At 45.2% G+C, this 25,463-nt stretch overlaps 2 protein-coding genes across 3 annotated transcripts in view; one reads left to right on the top strand and one right to left on the bottom strand.

Moving 5' to 3' along the window:
* The window catches only part of COA8 (cytochrome c oxidase assembly factor 8), a gene marked incomplete at its 5' end in the record, with an annotated part of 36,381 nt that extends 17,001 nt beyond the window's left edge, over positions 1-19,380 (bottom strand). Inside the window, one exon of the mRNA XM_082848290.1 lies at positions 19,261-19,380. Coding sequence (XP_082704416.1) covers positions 19,261-19,380 — 120 coding nt within the window. The remainder of the gene's footprint in view (positions 1-19,260) is intronic.
* Positions 19,381-19,543: 163 nt separating this feature from the next.
* Positions 19,544-25,168, top strand: BAG5 (BAG cochaperone 5). 2 transcript variants are annotated; one of them, XM_082855363.1, is made up of 3 exons: positions 19,544-19,752; positions 21,224-22,613; positions 23,575-25,168. In XM_082855363.1, exon 2 carries the CDS (start codon positions 21,252-21,254, stop codon positions 22,593-22,595), a length of 1,344 nt encoding a protein of 447 aa, XP_082711489.1. In that variant the 5' UTR covers positions 19,544-19,752; positions 21,224-21,251; the 3' UTR covers positions 22,596-22,613; positions 23,575-25,168. The 2 variants fall into 2 exon arrangements, with proteins under 2 accessions (XP_082711489.1, XP_082711488.1); XM_082855362.1 differs by having other exon boundaries at positions 21,224-25,168.
* Positions 25,169-25,463: the final 295 nt, after the last annotated feature.

A 25,463-nucleotide genomic window follows, 5' to 3' on the forward strand; every position in this document is an offset into this window, starting at 1 on the left:
ATCACCCCCGAAAGAAACCCCGTACCCAAGAGCAGTCACTCCCCATTCTTCCCCTCCCCCAGTCCCTGGCAACCACGACTCCATGGATTTGCCTGTTCTATATATTTCATGTAAATGAAATCATACAATGTGCTCTTTTGTGACTGGCTTCTTTCACCGAACATGTTTTCCAGGTTCATCCAAGCTGTAGTATGTGTTGCCAATACTTCACTTCTTTTTATGGCTGAGTGACAGTCCATAGTGTGGATATAAACACATTTTGTTTATCCATTTATCAGCTGAGAACATTCGGGTTGTTTCCACTTTTTGGCTATCATAAATAATGCTGCTATGAACATTTGTGTACAGATTTTTGTGTGGACATATGTTTTCAATTCTCTTGGGTGTATATATAGGAGGAGCATTGCTGGGTCATATGGTGACTCTGTTTAACACTTTGAGGAACTGCCGAACTGTTTTCCGAAGTGGCTGCATCATTTTACATTCCCACCAACACCTGCTATTGTCCATGTTTTAAAATGACAGCCATCCTAGCGGGTATGAAGTGGTATCTCATTGCAGTTCCTTCACTGATTTTTGCTAAATTTGGTATTAATAGCCAAACCCTGGTTGCAGGTGACTAATTAGTAAGCGTATAATACTTAGGACACAAAGGTGATTTGATATTAAGAAGTAGGGTGGGGGCTTCCCTGGTGGCACAGGGGTTGAGAATCCGCCTGCCAATGCAGGGGACACAGCTTCGAGCCCTGGTCAGGGAAGATCCCACATGCCACGGAGCAACTAAGCCTGTCTGCCACAACTACTGAGCCTGTGCTCTAGAGTCCGTGAGCCACAACTACTGAGCCGGCGTGCCGCAACTACTGAAGCCCGCGCGCCTAGAGCCCGTACTCCTCGACAAGAGAAGCCACCGCAATGAGAAGCCCGCACACCGCAACAAAGAGTAGCCCCCGCTCGCTGCAACTAGAGAAAGTCCGCGTGCAGCAATGAAGACCCAACGCAGCCAAAAATAAATAAATTAATTAAAAAAAAAAAAAGTAGAGTGAACAAGACCTACTGACCTCATCTATTTGTCAAGGACACAAATGTTTTTTTTTTGTAATTAATTAATTAAGGGTGAACAAGACCTACTGACCTCACCTATTTGTCAAGGACACAAATGATTTTCTTTTGTTATTTATTTATTTTTGGCTGCGTTGGGTCTCCGTTGCTGCATGCTGCCTTTCTCTAGTTGTGGCAAGCGGAGGCTACTCTTTGTTGCGGTGCACGGGCTTCTCATTGCGGTGGCTTCTCTTGTTGAGGAGCACGGGCTCTAGGCGTATGGGCTCTAGAGTGCACGCTCACTAGCTGTGGTACACAGGCTTAGTTGCTCCGCAGCATGTGGGATCTTCCCAGACCAGGGCTTGAACCCATGTCCCCTGTATTGGCAGGCGGACTCTTAACCGCTGCGCCACCAGGGAAGTCCACAAATGATTTCTTTGGTGAAATGGATAACAGCTTTCAAATACTGGAAGAATATTTTCTCAATTTGGTTTATTCACAATATGATGTCAACCGACAAGATACACTACTTTTTTTTTTTTTTTAGTATTTATTTATTTATTTGGCTGTGCCGGGTCTTAGTTGTGGCACACGGGATCTAGTTCCCTGACCAGGGAGCGAACCCGGGCCCCTGCATTGTGAGCATGGAGTCTTAACCACTTGACCACCAGGAAGTCCCAAGATATACTTCTTAATTTAACCCACATTACAGTTGACCCTCAAACAACTTAGGGGTCGGGGTGACGACCCTCCATACAGTCAAAAATCTGCATACAACTTTACAGTCGGCCCTCCATATCAGAGGTGCCACATCTGCAGACTGAACCAACCTGAGAGTATATAGTACTACAGAAAAAAATCTGAGCGTAAGTGGATCTGCGAAGTTCAAACACGCATTGTTCAAGGGTCAAGTGTACTAACATTTCATCCTTCACTTTCCTAAGTCTGGACCATCAACAAAACAGTAAGTCAAGCCCTGATTTGGAAAATCTGCCAATTTCCATAGTGCAATGACTTCCACCATGGACAACTTCAAGCTAGCAACGTGATGTTACTGAACAAGGAGTTGGGAAAAGATGTGCAGAAATAACATTATATGTTACTTCTGCCATATAGGTATGGTAGAAATAGATGCAAATAACCTCAGAAGCAGAGATAGTTATAATCCAACCTTTAGTAAAGGAGGCAAACTCTTCCTCTCCTCTCTGAGAGTCTCTAAACAGTCCTGAGAGTCAAACTAACATAAAACAGATTAAAAAAAGAAAACAATATAGATTTTTAAATGTACACATGGGAGCACCCATAGGAAAATGAAGACCCCAAAAAGCAGAGAGGCCCAACTGCCTATATACCAGGCTGAACAAAAAGTAGCCACTGTGGAAGAAGGACTAAAATCTATGGGGAGACTAAAGGAAGGTAAGAGTTATTTTACCAAGACCCGTTTGCACAGACCTCTTTCGCTCTCTGGTGATAAGAACACATTTTGTTCCTGATTTGCGAAAGGCAGCTTTCACGCGGGAGGTTTATCTCCTGCCTAAAGGAAGAAAAGGGGGCGGGGTCACAGTGCCCTCCTTGCACCTGCTGTCTTTCAAGTGCTTTTAGCTCAAAATAATCTTTATGCCAAAGTGGCCTATTTCGGGGTGGCTTATTTCGTTACCGTTTAGTACTATTTATTTATTTTTATTTGAAAAAAGGTTTATCTGGCTGTGCTGGCTCTTAGTTGCAGTGTGAGAGATCTAGTTAGCTGACCAGGGATCGAACCCGGGCTCCCTGCATTGGGAGCGCGTTGCCTTAGCCACTGGACCACCAGGGAAGTCCCTTCAGTACTCTTTAGAGAGCTAAAATTTACACCATTAGTTTAAATGCCTAAAAATGTTTTTAATTTTCCTAAAGATATTTATGAGGATATAGAAGAAACTTAATAGAACGTCCAAAATTATCAACATAATAAAAAAAGTTTGTTTCCTGTAGTTATTGTCATCTAGAAACAAGCAGATATAAGGTGTGTGTATATTAGAAAACTAGTAAGGAAAAGAAATTTTTTTAAATATTTTCTAAAATTCTCTGTGTGCAGTTTTTGCCGTAAGAATTCTAATTAGCCTCATTTCTGAGCAATGAATATTAGCAGGCTCTGCTGCTTCCAATACTTTATTTTACTTTTTCTTTTATTACCTTCAGACTTCTGGAGAAGAAGCTGCTAGAACTAAAACCTTCTCCGTGCTTCATGCTAGCTTATTTCATGATTGATGCAAACATTTTTATTAAGATGAATTTTTCTCACAGCTGCAGAAGATGCAAGAGCCTACAGCTGATGAAAGTTAAAGGGAGTCAAGTACTATCTTTTGAGAAGCCTTCTTCTCTGTGGCCCAGGGAATAAGCTTACAGATTTCCAGGCCCAAGCAGCACTTAACTCTGGCACCCTCCCACCAGGCCCTTGAAGGGTTCAAACAGCTGCACCTGCAGCGGCTCCGACTACCTCCTGTGCCAGCTGCCCCGGGCCTCGGGCTTCCGCGGCAGGCTGAAGGCTCCACTTCAATTCTGCAGTCAGCTAGTGCGTGCAGCTCCAACTGCCTCCAGAGGCCCACCCTACACCCACCGATTCTCCAGACTGCAGCCAGAGCGATCGCTCCAAATCATTCAACCTAACCGTGCTACTTCTTTCCTTAAAAACCGTCAGTGACTACTCATTACCCTCAGGATAAAGTCTAAAATCCTCACTGTGGTCTAGCAGGCCAGGCCTGCCCCATCTCTGCTTCCCCGTCCACCCACCGGAACTTCCTTTAATAACAGGACAGCTGATTTCTGACCATCCTCGGGAACTCTACTTATGTCCTCCCTGAATCCCTCTCATCTCGTCCCCTTCACTGGCTTCAGGCTCCATGGCGCATCTCCAGGGCATCCTGAGCCCCCTGGTGACGTGAGGAAACACATGTTTCCCCCACTAGACTGCAAGCCCATGGGGGCAGAAACTGCATCTCTCTGGTTGTAACAAGCACTTGTTGGAGGAATGTTCTTCCCAGTTGTTAAAAATCTTTCCTGTTCACTTTCTCTACGCTTATGCAGAGAAATCCCTTCATCTTCAAAAAGCTTGATTTACGTGAACGATTTCGTGGAGAAACATCTAGCAAAGATTTTTTTAAATATTTATTTATTTAATTTATTTATTTTGGGCTGTGTCGGGTCTTAGCTGCAGCATGTGGTATCTTTCGTTGTGGCACACGGGTTCCAGAGCGCGTGGGCTCAGTAACTGTGGCAGGAGGGCTTAGTTGCCCCGTGGCATGCGGGATCTTAGTTCCCCAACCACGGATAGAACACGCGCCCCCTGAATTGGCAGGTGGATTCTCAACCACTGGACCACCAGGGAAGTCCCTAGCAAAGTTTAACTCGATATGGCAATCACTGATAACTAGCACCAGAATGTTGAGAAGTTCTGAGGGAGCCAGAAGCCATCACCGCCAAGAGTGTTCCTTATGTAACTGCTAGTTCTTGACGAGTTTCTAGGTCTTCCGGTAAACTCTCAAAGGCTGTATAATCAGAGAAGCAGAAGCACATTGAGTGGCTGAGTGTTCTGGAGTACGACTTACACGTGGTGGAAGAACAGGGAGGCACTGTTGCAGGTGGACACGTCAGAGCTGCAGGGGAAGTGGAAAGCCAGGCTGACCGGCTGCTGGAGAGGGACAGAGGGAGACGGGGAGAAGCCTAGGCGTAGCTGTCACCTCTGCGTGGCCAGTTCACACTCCACACCGGTCTACTACACCCTACTGACCAGTTCAGCATGGCTATTTCATTTCTTCTTGCAGACTCAAACATCTTTATCTTTGACCATTTTTACTTTTGTCTAGTTCTTCTAAAGAGTGTCTCTCTTGTTGTCACTGGGAAGCAAAGCTGAGCCGTAGAGTGGAAAGTTCTAAATGAAGGGCCAGCAAGTCCCCAAGAAGGGACTGAACTCATCCTTCGTGTGTGAAAGTGATAGGGCCCCACTAGCAGAAAGGCATCCTGATCTGCTACCTAAGACCTGAAACTATGCTCCTCGCCAGCAGGGTTGAAATATACTGACTTGATACTAGACTGACTTAAAAATCCTTTTTAGAAAGTAAAGGCAGGGGCTTCCCTGGTGGCGCAGTGGTTGAGAGTCCGCCTGCCGATGCAGGGGACACGGGTTCGTGCCCCGGTCCGGGAGGATCCCACATGCCGCGGAGCGGCTGGGCCCGTGAGCCATAGCCGCTGAGCCTGCGCGTCCGGAGCCTGTGCTCCGCAACGGGAGAGGCCACAACAGTGAGAGGCCCGGGTGCCGCAAAAAAAAAAAAAAAAAAAAAAAGGCAGGACCGTAACACATAGATCTTTAATGTTTTATCCATCATTCTAAGAATAATATATGGTTACCACATTTTCCTTTTCTTTTAAAAAAGCTTTTAAGAAAAAAACCCTACTTTTCTGCAAGTATTTCTGGACTTTTCCCACACAGCCTTTGCATCTGTTGTATTCAGATATTCTTAGAAATTGAAGGTGATTCACACAAAGGGATCCAGTGAGTGGAGACAGAAACGGAGCCAGCCTGGGTCCCCTGCTGTGAACTTCTGTTGCAAGATGGGGTTCCTTCCCCTCCTCCAAGCTGGGGAGGCTGCACAACACCCCTTGGAGACGTCAGCTCTGCCAGCAGCAAGGAGACAAAGGGGCAGGTTCCACCCTAACTGCACCTGTTTACCTGCCTTACTATCTCCCAGAACTGTACCCCATCTATTCTTACAGGTTCCCTATCAAGAAATGCTAAAGAAGCCACCCCAGCTGCCCATGCGTAACAAGGCAAGCTCAAAGGAGCCGGGGTATTCAGTTACCTTCCCATACGCATCTTTTAGTTATTTCTTACAAACTACTTTACAGTTCATATGTGAACTCTGTGAACCAACTCCTTCAACCATCCTCAGTTTTCCACTATAATTTGAGAGACTGCATCTTCAATTATGGCAGAAGTAGTCCTTCTACTCTCCCCTATAAACATATATTCTGCCTTTGTTCACCCAAGAACTGCTATTTAAAAGGGAGAAGAAGGGGCTTGGGGGAGGAAAAGAAAGAATCCCTTTGAGGTTTGAATAATTACCATAATTCATGGTTCTTCCAGCAAAAGCATACAGTGCACAGCTTCCTGAGGCTGGAGGGGCAGGGATGTGCGTGGGAAGGCGTGCCAGACCTGGCAGCTCCGCGGAGGGCCACGCATGTTCTTACTGGTCACACTGGGTTTTCATTACTGGGGGGTGGGGTGGTGATGAACCTTCCAGTTTTTTCTCTGTAACTGTAAACTGCCAGGCTGGGCAGCCCCACACCAGGCCTCTCCTTGTTCAGCTCTGCAGGCCCAGCCTGGCTCTCCATCCCTTCTGCCTTGCAGAAGGCTCCAGAGCTCTGCCAGCACACTCCCACCCTGGGGCCTGTCCTTCTAGAAGCCGGGATTTGGAGTGGGAGACCTTTTTATCCAGTGCCTTCCTTCCCAGAAGTGCCTGTACACAACACAAAGCTCCTCTCTGAGTTAAAGTTTCACTGCCAGACACTGGGGAAACCAATGGGCAACAGTGAAAGGAACAAATGTTGGCCAGATTCAGCGTTCTCGGCGTGTTTCCTGGTCTAGAGTCCTAACCCTCCTGGGATGGGAACTGAAAGCCTTTCCCTTCTGGAGGGTTGGCGCCCCCAGCCTGTCATTCTAGACGGATGCTAGACAAAGCAGCACACTGAATTCAGCAGTACACAAAAGGGCCATTGCATCAGGACCAAGCTGGCTTTATACTGGAGTGCAAGGTTGGTTTAACATCAGAAAATCAATAACCAATGAAGCAGTCTTCTCAGAAATAAAAAAGTCAAATCCACATGAGGTCAAGGCTGTAGAGTGCAGCTGTCTGTTTACAGGAAACACACAGGTCAGAGGACCACGTTAAATTACACCACGGGACGCAATCAGCAAAATCCAGACTCTGAGAAACTCCAAAGGACAGACTCCCCTCAGCAGCCCCAGATAAACTGCTTTAAAAAAAGGAATGGGACCAGAATCACAACTAACTGCTGAACAATCATCGACAGAAAGACACTGGAACTCACCAAAAAAGATACCCCACATCCAAAGACAAAGGAGAAGCTGCAATGAGACGGTAGGAGGGGCACAATCACAACAGAATCAAATCCCATAACCGCTGGGTGGGCGGCTCACAAACTGGAGAACACTTATACCACAGGAGTCCACCCACTGGAGTGAAGGTTCTGAGCCCCACGGCAGGCTTCCCAACCTGGGGGTCCGGCAACGGGAGGAGGAATTCCTAGAGAATCAGACTTTGAAGGCTAGTGGGATTTGACTGCAGGACTTCAACAGGACAGGGGGAAACAGAGACTCCACTCCTGGAGGGCACACACAAAGTAGTGCGTGCATCAGGACCCAGGGGAAGGAGCAGCGACCCCATAGGAGACTGAACCAGACCTACCTGCTAGTGTTGGAGGGTCTCCTGCAGAGGCAGGGGGTGGCTGTGGCTCACCGTGGGGACAAGGACACTGGCAGCAGCAGTTCTGGGAAGTACTCATTGGCATGAGCCCTCCCAGAGTCCGCCATTAGCCCCACCAAAGAGCCCAGGTAGGCTCCAGTGCTGGGTCGCCTCAGGCCAAACAACCAACAGGGAGGGAACCCAGCCCTATCAGCAGACAAGCGGTTTAAAGTGTTACTGAGCTCCGCCCACCAGAGCAACAGCCAGCTCTACCCACCGCCAGTCCCTCCCATCAGGAAGCTTGCACAAGCCTCTTAGATAGCCTCATCCACCAGAGGGCAGACAGCAGAAGCAAGAAGAACTACAATCCTGCAGTCTGTGGAAGGAAAACCACTCTCACAGAAAGACAAAACGAAAAGGCAGAGGACTTTGTACCAGATGAGGGAACAAGATAAAACCCCAGAAAAAACAACTAAACGAAGTGGAGATAGGCAACCTTCCAAAAAGAATTCAGAATAATGATAGTGAAGATGATCCAGGACCTCGGAAAAAGAATGGAGGCAAAGACCGAAAAGATGCAAGAAATGTTTAACAAACACTAGAAGAATTAAAGAACAAACACCTAGAAGAATTAACAAACGAACAGAGATAAACAATACAATAACTGAAATGAAAAATACACCAGAAGGGATCAATAGCAGAATAACTGAGGCAGAACAGATAAGTGACCTGGAAGACAGAATGGTGGAATTCACTGCTGTGCAACAGAATAAAGAAAAAAGAACGAAAAGACACGAAGACAGCCTAAGAGACCTCTGGGACAACATTAAACACAACAATATTCGGATTATAGGGGTGCCAGAAGGAGAAGAGAGAGAGAAAGGACCCGAGAAAATATTTGAAGAGATTATAGTCGAAAACTTCCCTAACATGGGAAAGCAAATAGCCAGCCAAGTCCAGGAAGTGCAGAGAGTCCCAGGCAGGATAAACCCAAGGAGAAACATGCCGACACACATAGTAATCAAATTGACAAAAATTAAAGACAAAGAAAAATTATTGAAAGCAACAAGGGAAAAACGACAAATAACATACAAGGGAACTCCCATAAGGTTAACAGCTGATTTCTCAGCAGAAACTCTACAAGCCAGAAGGGAGTGGCATAATATATTTAAAGTGATGAAAGGGAAGAACCTACAACCAAGATTACTCTACCTGGCAAGGATCTCATTCAGATTCGATGGAGAAATCAAAAGCTTTACGGACAAGCAAAAGCTAAGAGAATTCAGCACCACCAAACCAGCTCTACAACAAATGCTAAAGGAACTTCTCTAAGTGGGAAACACAAGAGAAGAAAAGGACCTACAAAAACAAACCCAGAACAATTAACAAAATGATAACAGGAACATACATATCGATAATTACCTTAAACGTGAATGGATTAAATGCTCCAACCAAAAGACACAGGCTCACTGAATGGATACAAAAACAAGACCCATATATATGCTGTCTACAAGACACCCACTTCAGACCTACAGACACATACAGACTGAAAGTGAGGGGATGGAAAAAGATATTCCATGCAAGTGGAAATCAAAAGAAAGCTGGAGTAGCTATACTCATATCAGATAAAATAGACTTTAAACTAAAGAATGTTACGAGAGACAAGGAAGGACACTACATAATGATCAAGGGATCAATCCAAGAAGAAGATATAACAATTATAAATATATATGCACCCAGCATAGGAGCACCTCAATACATAAGGCAACTGCTAACAGCTACAAAAGAGAAAATCGACAGTAACACAATCATAGTGGGGAACTTTAACACCTCACTTACACCAATGGACAGACCATCCAAACGGAAAATTAATAAGGACACACAAGCTTTAAATGACACAATAGACCAGAGAGATTTAATTGATATTTATAGGACATTCCATCCAAAAACAGCAGATTACACTTTCTTCTCAAGTGCACACAGAACATTCTCCAGGATAGATCACATCTTGGGTCACAAATCAAGCCTTGGTAAATTTAAGAACATTGAAATCATATCAAGCACCTTTTCCGACCACAATGCTATGAGATTAGAAATCAATTACAGGGAAAAAAAGGTAAAAAACACAAACACGGGCTTCCCTGGTGGCGCAGTGGTTCAGAGTCCGCCTGCCGAAGCAGAGGACACAGGTTCGTGCCCCGGTCCAGGAAGATCCCACATGCCGTGGAGCGGCTGGGCCCGTGAGCCATGGCCGCTGAGCCTGCGCGTCCGGAGCCTGTGCTCCGCAACGGGAGAGGCCACAACAGTGAGAGGCCCGCGTACCGCAAAAAAAACAAAAAAAAACAAAAAAAAACACAAACACATGGAGGCTAAACAATACCTTTCTAAATAACCAACAGATCACTGAAGAAATCAAAGAGAAAATAAAAAAATACCTACAGACAAATTACAACAAAAACACGACGATCTAAAACCTATGGGATGCAGCAAAAGCAGTTTTAACAGGGAAGTTTATAGCAATACAAAACTACCTCAAAAAAACAGAAAAATCTCAAATAAACAATCTAACCTTACACCTAAAGGAACTAGAGAAAGAAGAACAAACAAAACCCAAAGTTAGTAGAAGGAAAGAAATCGTAAAGATCAGAGCAGAAATAAATGAGATAGAAACAAAGAAAACAATAGCAAAGTTCAATAAAACTAAAAGCTGGTTCTTTGAAAAGATAAACAAATTGATAAATCTTTAGCCAGACTCATCAAGAAAAAGAGGGAGAGAACTCAAATCAATAAAACTAGAAATGAAAAAGGAGAAGTTAGGGCTTCCCTGGTGGCACAGTGGTTAAGAATCTGCCTGCCAATGCAGGGGACACGGGTTCGAGTCCCAGTCTGGGAGGATCCCGCGTGCCGCAGAGCGGCTGGGCCTGTGAGCCATGGCCACTGAGCCTGCGTGTCCGGAGCCTGTGCTCCGCAACGGGAGAGGCCACAGCAGTGAGAGGCCCACGTGCCGCAAAATAAATAAATAAATAAATAAATCTTCCAACAAACAAAAATCCAGGACCAGATGGCTTCACAGGTGAATTCTATCAAACATTTAGAGAAGAGCTAACACGCATCCTTCTCAAACTCTTCCAAAAAGTTGCAGAGGAAGGAACACTCCCAAACTCATTCTGTGAGGACCATCACCCTGATACCAAAACCAGACAAAGATACTACAAAAAAAAGAAAATTACAGACCAATATCACTGATGAATATAGATGCAAAAATCCTCAACAAAATACTAGCAAACAGAATTCAACAACACATTAAAAGGATCATACACCATGATCAAGTAGGATTTATCCCAGGGATGCAAGGATTCTTCAATATATGCAAATCAATCAATGTGATACACCGTATTAACAAATTGAAGAATAAAAACCATATGATCATCTCAATAGATGCGGAAAAAGCTTTTGACAAAATTCAACACCTATTTATGATAAAAATTCCCCAGAAACTGGGCATAGAGGGAACCTATCTCAACATAATAAAGGCCATATATGACAAACCCACAGCAAACATCACTCTCAATGGTGAAAAACTGAAAGCATTTCCTCTAAGATCAGGAACAATACAAGGATGTCCACTCTCGCCACTCTTATTCAACATAGTTTTGGAAGTCCTAGCCACGGCAATCAGAGAAGAAAAAGAAATAAAAGGAATACAAATTGGAAAAGAAGAAGTACAACTGTCACTGTTTGCAGATGACACGATACTATACATAGAGAATCCTAAAGATGCCACCAGAAAACTACTAGAGCTAATCAATGAATTTGGTAAAGTTGCAGGATACAAAATTAATGCAGAGAAATCTCTTGCATTCCTGTACACTAACAATGAAAGATCAGAAAGAGAAATTAAAGAAATAATCCCATTCACCATTGCAACAAAAAGAATAAAATACCTAAGAATAAACCTACCCAAGGAGGTAAAAGACCTGTACTCAGAAAACTATAAGACACTGATGAAAGAAATCGAAGATGACACAAAGAGATGGAGAGATATACGATGTTCTTGGATTGGAAGAATCAATATTGTGAAAATGACTATACTACCCAAAGCAATCTACAAATTCAATGCAATCCCTATCAAATTACCAGTGGCATTTTTTACAGAACTAGAACAAAAAAATCTTAAAATTTGTAGAGAGACACAAAAGACCCCGAGTAGCCAATGCAGTCTTGAGGGAAAAAAATGGAGCTGGAGGAATCAGACTCCCTGACTTCAGACTATACTACAAAGCTACAGTAATCAAGACAATATGGTACTGGCACAAAAACAGAAACATAGATCAATGGAATAAGATGGAAAGCCCAGAGATAAACCCACGCGCCTATGGTCAACTAATCTATGACAAAGGAGGCAAGTATATACAGTGGGGAAAAGATAGTCTCTTCAATAAGTGGTGCTGGGAAAACTGGACAGCTACATGTAGAAGAATGAAATTAGAACACTCCCTAACACCATACACAAAAATAAACTCAAAATGGATTAGAGACCTAAATGTAAGACCAGACACTATAAAACTCTTAGAGGAAAACATAGGAAGGACACTCTTTGACACAAATCACAGCAAGATCTTTTTTTTTTTTTTTTTTTTGCGGTACGCGGGCCTCTCACTGTTGTGGCCTCTCCCGTTGCGGAGCACAGGCTCCGGACGCGCAGGCTCAGCGGCCATGGCTCACGGGCCCAGCCGCTCCGCAGCATGTGGGGTCTTCCCAGACCGGGGCACAAACCCGTGTCCCCTGCATGGGCAGGCAGACTCCCAACCACTGCGCCACCAGGGAAGCCCCAGCAAGATCTTTTTTGATCCACCTCCTAGAGTAACAGAAATAAAAACAAAAATAAACAAATGGGACCTAATGAAACTTAAAAGCTTTTGCAAAGCAAACTACAAACAAGTCAAAAAGACAACCCTCAGAATGGGAGAAAATATTTGCAAACGAATCAATGGACAAAGGATTAATGTCCAAAATATACAAACAGCTCATGCAGCTCAATTTTTTTTGCAGTATGCGGGCCTCTCACTGTTGTGGCCTCTCCCGTTGCGGAGCACAGGCTCCGGACGCGCAGGCTCAGCGGCCATGGCTCACGGGCCCAGCCGCTCCACGGCATGTGGGATCTTCCCGGACCAGGGCACGAACCTGTGTCCCCTGCATCAGCAGGTGGACTCTCAACCACTGCGCCACCAGGGAAGCCCCGCAGCTCAATATTAAAGAAACAAACAACCCAATCCAAAAATGGGTAGAAGACCTAAACAGACATTTCTCCAAAGAAGACATACAGGTGGTCAAGAAGCACATGAAAATCTGCTCAACGTCACTAATTATTAGAGAAGTGCAAATCAAAACTACAATGAGGTATCACCTCACACCAGTTAGAATGGGCATCATCAGAAAATCTACAAACAACAAATGCTGGAGAGGGTGTGGAGAAAAGGGAACCCTCTTGCCCTGTTGGTAGGAATGTAAATTGATACAGCCACTATGGAGAACAGTATGGAGGTTCCTTAAAAAACTAAAAATAGAATTACCATATGACCCAGCAATCCCACTACTGGGCATATACCCAGAGAAAACCATAATTCAAAAAGAGTCATGTACCAAAATGTTCATTGCAGCTCTATTTACAATAGCCCAGAGATGGAAACAACCTAAGTGCCCATGAATGGATAAAGAGATGTGGCACATATATACAATGGAATATTACTCAGCCATAAAAAGAAACGAAATTGAGCTATTTGTAATGAGGTGGATAGACCCAGAGTCTGTCATACAGAGTGAAGTAAGTCAGAAAGAAAAAGACAAATACCGTATGCTAACACATATATATGGAATTTAAGGAAAAAAATGTCATGAAGAACCTAGGGGTAAGACAGGAATAAAGACACAGACCTACTGGAGAACGGACTTGAGGATATGGGGAGGGGGAAGGGTGAGTTGTGACAGGGCGAGAGAGAGGCATGGACATATATACACTAACAAACGTAAGGTAGATAGCTAGTGGGAAGCAGCCGCATGGCACAGGGATATCGGCTTGGTGCTTTGTGACTGCCTGGAGGGGTGGGATAGGGAGGGTGGGAGGGAGGGAGACGCAAGAGGGAAGAGATATGGGAACATATGTATATGTATAACTGATTCACTTTGTTATAAAGCAGAAACTAACACACCATTGTAAAGCAATTATACCCCAATAAAGATGATAAAAAAAAAAGACACATGCACCCCAATGTTCACTGCAGCACTATTTACAACAACCAGGACATGGAAGCAACCTAAATGCCCATCGACAGACGAATGGATAAAGAAGATGTGGTACATATATTCAATGGAGTATTACTCAGCCATAAAAAGGAACAAAACGGGGTCATTTGTAGAGATGTGGATGGATCTAGAGACTGTCATACAGAGTGAAGTAAGTCAGAAAGAGAAAAACAAATATCGTATATTAACACATATATGTGGAACCTAGAAAAATGGTACAGAATAACCAGTTTGTAGGGCAGAAATAGAGACACAGATGTAGAGAACAAATGTATGGACACCAAGGGGGGAAAGTGGAGGGGTGGTGGTGGTGGTGGTGGTGGTGGTGGTGGGATGAATTGGGAGATTGCGATTGACATATATACACTAATATGTATAAAATAGATAACTAATAAGAACCTGCTGTATAAAAAAATAAATAAAATTCAAAAATTCAAAAAAAAGGAAGGGGATAGAGTCAAACCCTATAGATTGAAAGAAAACTAAAAGAATATTAATCAATCTCAATGTGTAGACCTTATTTGGATGCTGATACAAGCAAATTGTAAAAGAAAACATTTATGACATTTCTAAGACAACTGAAGAAATTTGAACATTGGAAATTTGCTGGGATTAAGGAATTATAATATTTTTAGGTGTGACAATGGTATTACGTTTTATATATATATATATACACACACACATACATATGTATATATATTTATATATTTATGTATCTTTTAAAGATACATACTGAAATACTTACAAATGAAATATGTCTGCTATTTGGCATAAAATTATCTGGGAAGGGGGACTGGATGGGGCTAAGGATGAAATAAACAGCCATGAGTGGATAACTGTAGAAGCAGGGTACTGGATACACAACAATTTTTTATGTTCTTCTATCTTTGTACATGTTTTAAATTTCCCATAAGTAACAAAAAAAGAAAATCAATAAATCAAAGTAATTCTCCACATTAACAGAACAAGGGGATATCATGTAATTGTTTCAATAGGTGAAGGAAAAGCATTTGGTAGCGTTAGAACACTGGACTGAGTGGGAAAACATTGATTTCAATCCTGACTCTGCTCTGTGATTAGCAGGCAAGTCACTTTACATCTCCGGGTCCCAATTTCCTCACCTTTATGATAAAAGAGTTAAATTGCATGGTTTTTAAGTCCTCCCACCGCAGCTTTGTTTTCCAACTATTTATTGAAAGCCTTTTAAATACTAGAAATAGCCATGTTAACCTTAAAATTCGGTGACTGGCTCTCTCACCAGTTTCTCATCTATCCTGAGTTTCAACTTCTTCCTATGAGGTTTATTCCAAATCTAAACTTGGGGATTTTGGAGATCATTCTCCTTAATGAATAAGTAAGCAAAACGTGACACCAGTGGTTCCATTATCTGTTGTTACTTGCAAATATTACCTCTCTATGCTGAGGGCCTGTTTCCCTGTTTTGTTCATCTAAAATTTACTAGAAGAAAAATTTTAATTCATTATCCTTTGGATAAAGGAACTATAACATGTATATTCCTTATGTGCAAGCATTATGATCTTGAAATTGTTTAATCTTACTGTAAAAGTAAGTAATTATTGAAAAGTAATTATTCAATCTCATCTGTAAAATGGGGATGATAAAAGCACCTACTGGACAGAATTTGAGGCTTAAATAAGGTAAAATATGTAAAGTTTTCAGAACAGTGCATGCAAGTGCTTGATAAACGTTTACTATCAGTATAAACGTGAATGGAATTCAGGACTATAAGCAAATATTAATGCATATAATGTAACCATGGTTCCCGAACTTGTGAACTTATTGGACTTGCCCTTAAGAATCCTGATGTTTGGGGCTTCCCTGGTGGCACAGTGGTTAAGAACCTGCCTGCCAACGCAGGGGACACGGGTTGGAGCCCTGGTCCGGGAAGATCTCACATGCCGCGGAGCAACTAAGCCCGTGCGCCACAACTACTCAGCCTGCGCTCCAGAGCCCGCAAGCCCCAACTACTGAAGCCCACGCGCCTAGAGCCCGTGCTCCACAACAAGAGAAGTCACCACAATGAGAAGCCCGCGCACTGCAACCAAGAGTAGCCCCCGCTCGCCGTAACTAGAGAAAGCCCGCGCACAGCAATGAAGACCCAATGTAGCCATAAATAAATAAATTAAAAACAAAAAAAGAATCCTGATGTTTGGACTTCCCTGGTGGCACAGTGGTTAAGAATTTGCCTGCCAATGCAGGGGTTCGATCCCTGGTCCAGGAAGATCCCACATGACACGGAGAGGTGCGCCACAACTACTGAGCTTATGCTCTAGAGCCCTCGAGCCACAACTACTGAATCCCACACACCTAGAGCCCGTGCTCCACAAAAAGGGAAACCACCGCAACAAGAAGCTCACACACCACAACAAAGAGTAGCCCCCACTCACCGCAACTAGAGGAAGCCCACGTGCAGCAATGAAGACCCAACACAACCAAAAATAAATAAATAAATAAATATTTTTTTTAAAAAAAAGAGAGAGAATCCTTATGTTTTATCTCAACAGAGCTGGGGGGAAAACAACTAGACAAATCAAGAAAATAAGTAAATATCCTGATGCCCAGGCTGCATCCCAGACCAATCACATCAAAATCTCTGGGGGTGGGCCCCGGTATTTCCTAGTCTTCCAGATCATTCCAAATGTGCAGGCAAAGGTGTAAACCAATGACGTAAACAACAAAGGTAAGGAATAAGCAGGTACGAAGCAGCTAGAGAACTCCTGATTTGACAGCTCAGTTTAAGCTGGGTTTGGAAGGAAAAGTGGTGCTTAACTCTAAGTTCTATAATGTTTTTCTATTAAAAACCGGTAGCCAGGGACTTCCCTGGTGGCACAGTGGTTAAGAATCCACCTGCCAATGCAGTGGACACGGGTTCGAGCCCTGGTCTGGGAAGATTCCACATGCTGCAGAACAACTAAGTCTGTGTGCCACAACTACTGAGTCTGTGTGCCACAATTACTGAAGCCCGCTCGCCTAGAGCCCATGCTCCACAATAAGAGAAGCCACCACAATGAGAAGCTCGCGCACTGCAACAAAGAGTAGCCCCCTCTCGCCGCAACTAGAGAAAGCCCACGCACAGCAACAAAGACCCAACACAGCCAGAAATAAATAAATAAATTTATTTTTTAAAAAACAGTAGCCAGGGAATTCCCTGGCCGTTCAGTGGTTAGGACTCTGCGCTTTCACTGCTGAGGGCCCAGGTTTAATCTCTGGTCAGGGAACTAATATCCCGCAAGCTGCACGGCATGGCCAAAAAATAAATAAGTAAATAATAATAATAATAAACTGGTAGCCAGAGATTAGAGAGGGAAATAAATTGTGTAGGTCCTAAAAGCAGGTCTCCTTAACGCAAGTGAAGAACAAAGAATGAGAAAATACATAGGGTGAACTAGAAATACAGGATTAAAATATATCTCTTTAGATAAAGAAAACAAAAGGTTTAGGACCTGTGACTTTTAAGAAGACCTTAAAAAATATTTAAAATCACAGCCTGAAAGACAACAATCTCTCTCTGCTGCAGGAATTTAATTACCTGGAGAACCGGCTGTGTGCTCAGGAAGCACACAAAGACGGGGCCAAATACATAGGAAACACAAATTGCCCTGAGGAAAGAACTGTTCTTCAACGTCCCATCCAAAACCTAGCGTAATGGGGAACACATTCTAAAAAACAACAAGGGCTTCCCTGGTGGCGCAGTGGTTGAGAGTCCGCCTGCCGATGCAGGGGACGTGGGTTCGTGCCCCGGTCCGGGAGGATCCCACATGCCGCGGAGCGGCTGCGCCCGTGAGCCATGGCCGCTGAGCCTGCGCGTCCGGAGCCTGTGCTCCGCAGCGGGAGAGGCCACAACAGTGAGAGGCCCGTGTACCGCAAAATAAATAAATAAATAAATAATAAAATAAAAAACAACACAAGTCGTAAGGCTAGAACGGGGAAGGTCTGACTCATGGGTCAGCTGCTCCACTTTCAGCCTCGTCGGCATCATCGCCTTCACAGGTGTAGGCAGTCCAACAGCTACGCAGCACTGGCTCCTTGTCACTTGGACTGCAAAAGGCAGAGGTCTCATCCCGAGGATCAGACCCACAGTAAGACTTACTTTAACAAAAGGCTGTATGTCGACAGAGAAAGCCCTGTGTGGGTGCTGTTCTTTTTTCCAGCACTTGTTCACAAACGAAGCTGGGCGAAGTCCTCACCGTGGGGGCAGCTGTTGGCTGATGTTGTTTGCCCTCCCAGAGCATTTTCAGATACCTGTTGAGTATCTTTCTGCCCAAAGACTGAGATGCTGGCGGGTTTCTATGTTCTAGGAACAGAAGTCAGGGCTGCGGCCACGGTATGAGGGAACTGAGCCAGAGGCTTGGGGTCTAGGCGCCCAGTTGCCCTGGTAACTCCCTGTTTACACTGTAAACCAGACAGAACTTCAAAGCTGCATTTATAAAAGCATGCTAATAGCAACAGACCAAAATAAATGAAAATTTACAGGCAGGCACGTTTTGGAATTCTTAATAAGCTCTTTTTACCCTTCTTTAATTATCGTTTAAAGGATGCTTGCCAGCCTCGCTCCTTAGCCTGCTGGCAAATGAAACGTTAGTTTTTGTATGCTTTTTTTTTTTTTTTTTGGTGGGGGGCGGGGGCAGGCTGCACAGCGCGGCATGCGGAACTTCCCCGACCAGGGATAGAACTCGCATCCTCTGCAATGGAAGCGCGGAGTCTTACGCACTGGACCGCCAGGGAGGTCCAGTATTTTTAGGCTTCGTTTAAATATTCTATCTGCAGTCCATTCCACACCGTTAGTCCAAATTTTCATGTGACAGTTGGAATGAAGGCCTACGGCTCCCTCAAACAAAACATCCTGCCCCAAAGCAGTGCAATTTATAAAAACTGCTCGCCACCCCTTGCTGCTAAAGATATTCATCTTTGTGCATCTTTGGTCTGTAACACGCATATATGCACACACAGTTTCCAAACCAGAAAAAGCGTTCAACGTGAAGTCCTACAAGATATGACGATAGTTTGTCATCACTTGACGAAAAGCACTAATAATTTGAACGAGGGGCCAAGCGCGCGCGAACACACACACACGCTGTGCTTATCAACAGCTCTTTAAATGTAAAGACTAATTACCCTCGACAAGAAATAAGGTACGTATAAACTTCCTAACTGACTCTACTCAACAGAAGTTCTGCCAACAGCCCCGGGGTGGCGGCGACGCACGACACTTGGGGGCTCCGGGGCCTCCCGACTCTCCACCCGCCCGTCCCCCCACGCCGCGTACGCTGCTCCGCGCCAGGCCCGTGCCGGGTCGGGGACCCTGCTCCCGGGTAGCTCAGCCGAGGCCGCCAGTGCGGCAACGCAGGTGAGCGCCCACGTGTGTCCCTGAGGGGTGCGGCTCGGGTCTGTCGCCCCTCGCGGTCACTCCCGGCCCAACCTTTCCGGGAACCACGCTCACCCGGCTCGGCGCGGCATCCCTGCGCTCACCGCCGCGCTCGGGGACGAGCTGGCAGCCGCCGCCGGAGAAGGCGCGGCAGAGAGGAAGAAGGAACCTCCTCGGGGGCCGCAAGGCCGCCATAGCTGCCGTCCGGCGGCTACCGCACGCACAGCGGAGTCGCGACGGTGCGAGGGGCTGCCTTACGGCACTGTCGCAAAGTCCGCGGGAGGGGACTACTCGGCCGACCATGAACTAGCCCGGCATGTGACAGGTTGCGTGGGCGGCCGAACGGCGCGAGCGCGCCCGGGTGGCAGCTCCTCGGGCGCGGGCATTCCAGGGGATTGCGGTAGGCGGCTAGCGGCGAGCTCAGCAAGGGTCGAGGTGCAGCGCGGACGCCGGAGGACGTTTTCCCAGGGCGGGGTGTGTTCGGCCCGGGGACGGAGCTGCCGGTCACGGCGACTGCAGGACTGAGGGGCCTTGGCGGCGAAGCGTGCGATGGCGCGGACTGCGCAGGTGAGCGAGGGTGGAGGCCTCCGCGGGGGGGAGGGGGGGCGCGCGCGGCCTCCCTCGGCGCGGGCTGCCAGCGGACGACTCCTGTCCCGGGGCGCCACCCCCGCCCCGGGTCAGACGCGGCCGGGCCTGGTTTCGGAGCCGGGCTCCCCGCAGCCGGCCGGGCCCGAGTTCCCTCCCTTCTCGCCGGCTCCCCTGGCCCGGCAGAGCGCGGCCGTCCCCTCCCCCCACGGGCCATTGTGAGGTCAGGCCGGCGGACGCGTCGTGGGGCCGGGCGAGACGCCCGGAGCGGCCGCTGCGGCCGGTAGCTGCCGCTGCCACCGCCGGCCCGTTCACTGGCTGCCCCGTTCAGACCTAGCCGGGACGGGGAGAGGGATGCAGCTCCGGTGCCGCACCCCGTAAAGGGTCGATCTTCCATCTGGCCACTTCACCCACGGGAAGCCAAGACCAAACCAGCTTAGACCGCTGCTGGGTAAAGTGCTGGGAGGACCGGGCGAGAGAGGAGGAAACAGCAGAGGCAGCCTGCTCTTCTGGGCTTCCAGAGGCGTGTTCTGGGCTCGGCCACCCACAGGGGATTAGTTTCGGTTAAGCATCCATCCCCTTCCCGTGAAAGAGCGTAAAAAGAAAAAAAAATGCGTTAAGCCCTTCTGGACCCTTAAAGGGAGGCTGGTGAATGAATTAGTCATAGTTGTCTCATTCTCGTGGGGTGTGGTTTGGAGGAGGAGAGGAGCATGATAGGGCCCAGGGGGTACTAGGCCTCCGAAGCCCAAGGTGGTGTCTTTCACGTAACCCCAGTCGCCTTCCCTGTGGAATTTTATCCCTGTGCAGGGAGGATTTGTGAGGTATGAAAAGGGCGGGGCGAGAAACAGGGTATCTTTACACAAGTGCTTAAAGGGTGGAGAGGAAGTAGAAGCGGGGACTTTTGGGAGTGTCTGCGAACCCCTGGTGTTTGTTTCACTGGCTCAGCTCCTTTTGTTTAGTTCCTTTTCCTGAAACTAGGCATAGCACTTTGGCCTGGTGGGGTTGCTACAGTGAACGCACGTCGTCTGGAAGGTTAGGAGAGCTGCTGTTTCACATTCCGCAGAGGTGCCCTGCTCTTGCCAAAAACCAGCTTCCAGTGTTAGGACCTAAGGTACTTGTGCTTTTTCCAAGCTGATGGTTCAGCCTCGTGGCATACTTATGAAGGCATATGCCGTTTTCTTTGATGACTGAGGAAACTGAATTTCCCAGGTCCGGAGCTCTGGCTCATATTCCCCACTGCAGTAACCCCGATCTCAATCACTGTCACGTTTAGGTTGTTTTCAGGAGAGGGAGTTGATTAGTCACTCTAATTTCTGTACTTGAGCTTGACTGTTCTTGGGATCGCAATAACAAGCCGTATTTCTTAAGCATATCTTTGTAGAATGAATTAATATATGATTACCATTCTGCAGGCTTTGTGGTGTAATAAGTTATCGTGTTTGTCATCTTTTAGTGCTTGTGAAACTGAACACAACAAAAGTATGGAGATGGGAAACCAACATCCTTCTATTACTAGGCTTCAGGAAATCCAAAAGGAGGTAAAAAGCATAGAACAGCAAGTAATTGGTTTCAGCGGTCTGTCAGACGACAAGAATTACAAGAAACTGGAGAGGATTCTAACAAGACAACTTTTTGAAATAGACTCGGTAGATACTGAAGGAAAAGGAGATATTCAGCAAGCTAGGAAGAGGGCAGCACAAGAGACAGAGCGTCTTCTCAAAGAGTTGGAGCAGAATGCAAACCACCCACACAGGATCGAAATAGAGAACATTTTTAAAGAAGCCCAGTCCCTAGTGAAAGAGAAGATTGTGCCATTTTATAGTGGAGGCAACTGTGTAACTGATGAGTTTGAAGAAGGCATCCAGGATGTCATTTTGAGGCTGACACATGTTAAAACTGGAGGCAAGATCTCCTTGCGGAAAGCACGGTATTACACTTTAACCAAAATCTGTGCAGTGCAAGAGATTATCGAGGACTGCGTGAAAAAGCAGCCTTCCCTGCCGCTTTCTGAGGACGCGCATCCCTCAGTTGCCAAAATTAACTCTGTGCTGTGTGACGTGAACAAGACCAGAGGCACTCTGATTGCCCTTCTTATGGGAGTGAACAGTGATGAGACTTGCAGGCACTTATCTTGTGTGCTCTCGGGGCTGATGGCCGATCTGGATGCTTTAGACGTGTGCGGCCGCACAGAAATCAGAAATTACCGGAAGGAGGTCGTGGAAGATATCAACCAGTTATTGAAGTACTTGGATTTAGAAGAGGAAGCAGATAGCACTCGTGCGTTTGACCTGGGGCAGAATCATTCCATTTTAAAAATAGAACAGGTCCTCAAGAGAATGAGAGAAATAAAAAACGAACTTCTTGAAGCACAGAATCCTTCAGAATGGTACCTGAGCTCCAAAACAGAGCTGCAGGGTTTGATTGGACAGTTGGATGAGGTAAGCCTTGAAAAAAACCCCTGCATCCGGGAAGCCAGGAGAAGAGCGGTGATCGAAGTTCAGACCCTCATCACTTACATCGACTTGAAGGAAGCCCTCGAGAAGAGAAAGCTGTTTGTTTGTGAGGAGCACCCCTCACACAAAGCGGTCTGGAGCGTCCTGGGAAACTTGTCAGACATCCAGGGGGAAGTTCTCTCATTTGATGGCAGTCGAAATGATAAGAACTACATCCGGCTGGAGGAGCTGCTCACCAAGCAGCTGCTTGCCCTGGACGCCGTTGACCCACAGGGAGAGGAGAAGTGTAAGGCTGCCCGGAAGCAGGCAGTGAAGCTTGCACAGAATATTCTCAGCTATCTCGACTTGAAATCCGATGAATGGGAGTACTGAAACGCCAGAGAGCCCACGGTTGATCATTCTTCTTCTGCACTTTATATATATGTCTGTGTATTTATAGAGAGCGTTCAGTTTGTTGAGCCTGGATGTGATTTATACATGCATATGTCAATCTCAGTATTTATGATTTAAGCAAATTCAGTATCTCTGCTGCTTTTGATGTTGAAAAACAAATATTACGACATACTAACTTTTCCATTTGGATCACTATGTTGTGGTGTGGTTTTCTGTTGTTTTTTTTTTAAAATCAGAAAATGGAATAGGGGCAGCTTTTGAAAGTTTTAATAGGTTCAAGCATTAAAATGCAGATATTTCAGAATCTAGAATAGACATAACCTTACATAATAAATACCAGGACAGTTATGAGGAAGGGGGAAATTTTTGGTTAAATAGAAGTAAGGTCCAAGCACAAACGCAGTACAATGAAATGTTTTATTATGCTAAATAAAGCAAAAGGATTTTTTTCATTTATAAAACCCAGTTGGTTCCACCCAATTTAATAGGGTGGGAGTCTTTTTGTTTTTTTGGATGGTGGGTTTTTTCATAAACATTTTTTGTCTGAAATACAGTGTATTTTCTCCTGTACTCTGCATTTAGAGGGGGAGTCTTATTTTTGTGTATGACATAATAAAATTATGAAAATGAATAGCAAAAACACCTTTGAGACTGCATTGAAGAAGGGATAAAACACCAGCTGATACCTTCAAGTTGTTTTTGTTTGTAAAATCTAAACTTAGAATTTCCCTTAGAAATTACTAAGGATGGGAACATTTAAATGAAGTTAATGGACCTTGAAAAAAAAAGGAAACACCCACACCCATGGTAAGATAATGAAAAGAAGTGGAAATTACCAATTATCAGGTTATGCTAAAATAAGCAAAAATGTCTGCATGTAGCACGTAATGGGCTTCTTCTGTCATTCAAGGCGGCATAAGGGACAAGCTTGTTAAACATTCCCGATGCTGTTTTACAGTGTATGAGAGCAGAAACTGTCAGCAGCCCTGCAGGACCAGCTCTTCGAAGCTTGTTCAGAGGAAGCGAGCATCAGCTCCCTGCGCCTGCAGACGTCGCACTCCGGGCACCTGCTGCATTCCTTAGCTCATGTTATTGGCACATGGATGCTTCGCTAGTGCCTGAAAGGGCCAGTAAAGCCTGTCAGTGCAGGAAATTTTTTTTTTCTGCTAAAGGGTACACATATTTCTGTACATACTTTTTGAGGATCCAAGATTACCAGTTGCCTGTTAAGGTGAACAAAAGAATTTCCCAGAGTTCTGAAGTGCCTTGATAACTTGCTGCCCCAGTATTATAACTAACAGACTACTCTGTAGTCAGCTCTCAAAATAATCGTATTAGAGTACATCTTTTGAGCTCTATAGTAATTTGTTCTTTTCTTTCAGAGATATTAATTTGATAACTTTGGAAACAGCTAAAAATAAGATGGATGAAGGAATAGCCCTAAATACCTAAAAGATTATAAACGTGTAGCCCTAAAAAATTTTCATTTTGTCTCAGTACTGCCCAATAATTAAAAGCCCTTGATATGTCTTTCCTACTAGAAATGTTATAGATTCATCGGACAGTGGGGTCAAAGGGCAACCGGAGGTCTTTGGGCCGTGAGCCTTCCACCTGCACGTCCAGCGGGCTTTCAGTGCAGCTTATTGGTAGCTCATGCCGACCAAAGTCGTTTCAGGATTGCTCTTCTGTATCATAATTTTAGGGTGCTCTTAAAATCTTGAGGAGTTTTTAAGTTCGAGCACTGTTGCCGTTATATCACTGGGCAATCAAGGCTGTACTCTGACTCACTTCAGAGGTACACACATCCTGCACCAGGCCCCACTGCTTCACGTTAATTTCAGATTTGAAAGTTAAATGTTAGCCTGTCCTTTCAGAGTATCCATTGTTGTTTGAAAGCAGTTCTTCCTCTAGCATTCATTTCCAGCAGTGTTTTCCATAACTCGCAGAGATGGCTCAAACTGTTAATCTTTGCGCATCGGGTGTGAGCATAGGATAGTGAGCCCATCCACGGTCACGCTGGATTTCTCACGGGGATTATTTTGGTCATTGAAATAATCAGATCAGCCTTGAGTGCTGAGGAGTGATGCTCCCTGTCTTCAGTCTGTTCTAGTTCCTTGTACCTGACGATTCGGTTCCCACGATGAGCCCTAGCGATACTGGCTTTAGCTGCTGCTGTCCCTCGTCGGGAGGCGTGTGTGTTAGTGTGGCCTGCTGCATGTATTTTGGGTTCATCACTTTGTATTGTATTTTTATGATCTCACTTGAAGAGAATCTGTACTGGAAGTAAAACCTGCCCCCTAAAAATGTTTGGCCTTGGGTCTGCATTAAACTGTATAATCCATGTTCATGAAAAATTGGCTGGGAATGTTTGCTTTCTTTACCTTCCACTCAGTCAGCATTGCTTTCAGGTCATTCTTTATCCAAACAGATTAATCAGCCTACTGTGAAGTAGTTAAGAAAATAAATATAATGACTATGTCTACTAAGTACAATTTAATGCTTTATTCTGCTAAACTGCCTGGGTATAATATATTTGACATAATTTAGTATATTTGAAAAGTTTAACCAGTTTTTCTCATTTGTTTTGCTTGGCCAGTTTTTAATCCGGCTTTGGAGGGTCTAAGCTTATCCTGTTCACACAGGTTTTTTTAAGCAAAGCTTTTTAGCTTTTAACTCATGCAGTGTTTTTCTCAAGAATAATTGGAGAACAATTTGCCACAGTGATTTTGATGTATAATTCAGGTGCGTCATTCCAGCGTGTTGGTTCTCGTCCCTGCCCCATGAACTGTGTGACTACTGAATACCGTGTCTTAAATAATTCAGCATTATTTTGAGGTAGACATACTA

The sequence above is a fragment of the Leucopleurus acutus genome (genome assembly GCF_964270905.1).
Source record: "Leucopleurus acutus genome assembly, chromosome: 1".
Lineage (NCBI taxonomy): Eukaryota > Metazoa > Chordata > Mammalia > Artiodactyla > Delphinidae > Leucopleurus > Leucopleurus acutus.

What these genes read in the sequence shown, in the direction of transcription:
- BAG5 (XM_082855362.1), top strand. Translation starts at nt 21,252, where the DNA reads ATGGAGATGGGAAACCAACATCCTTCTATTACTAGGCTTCAGGAAATC.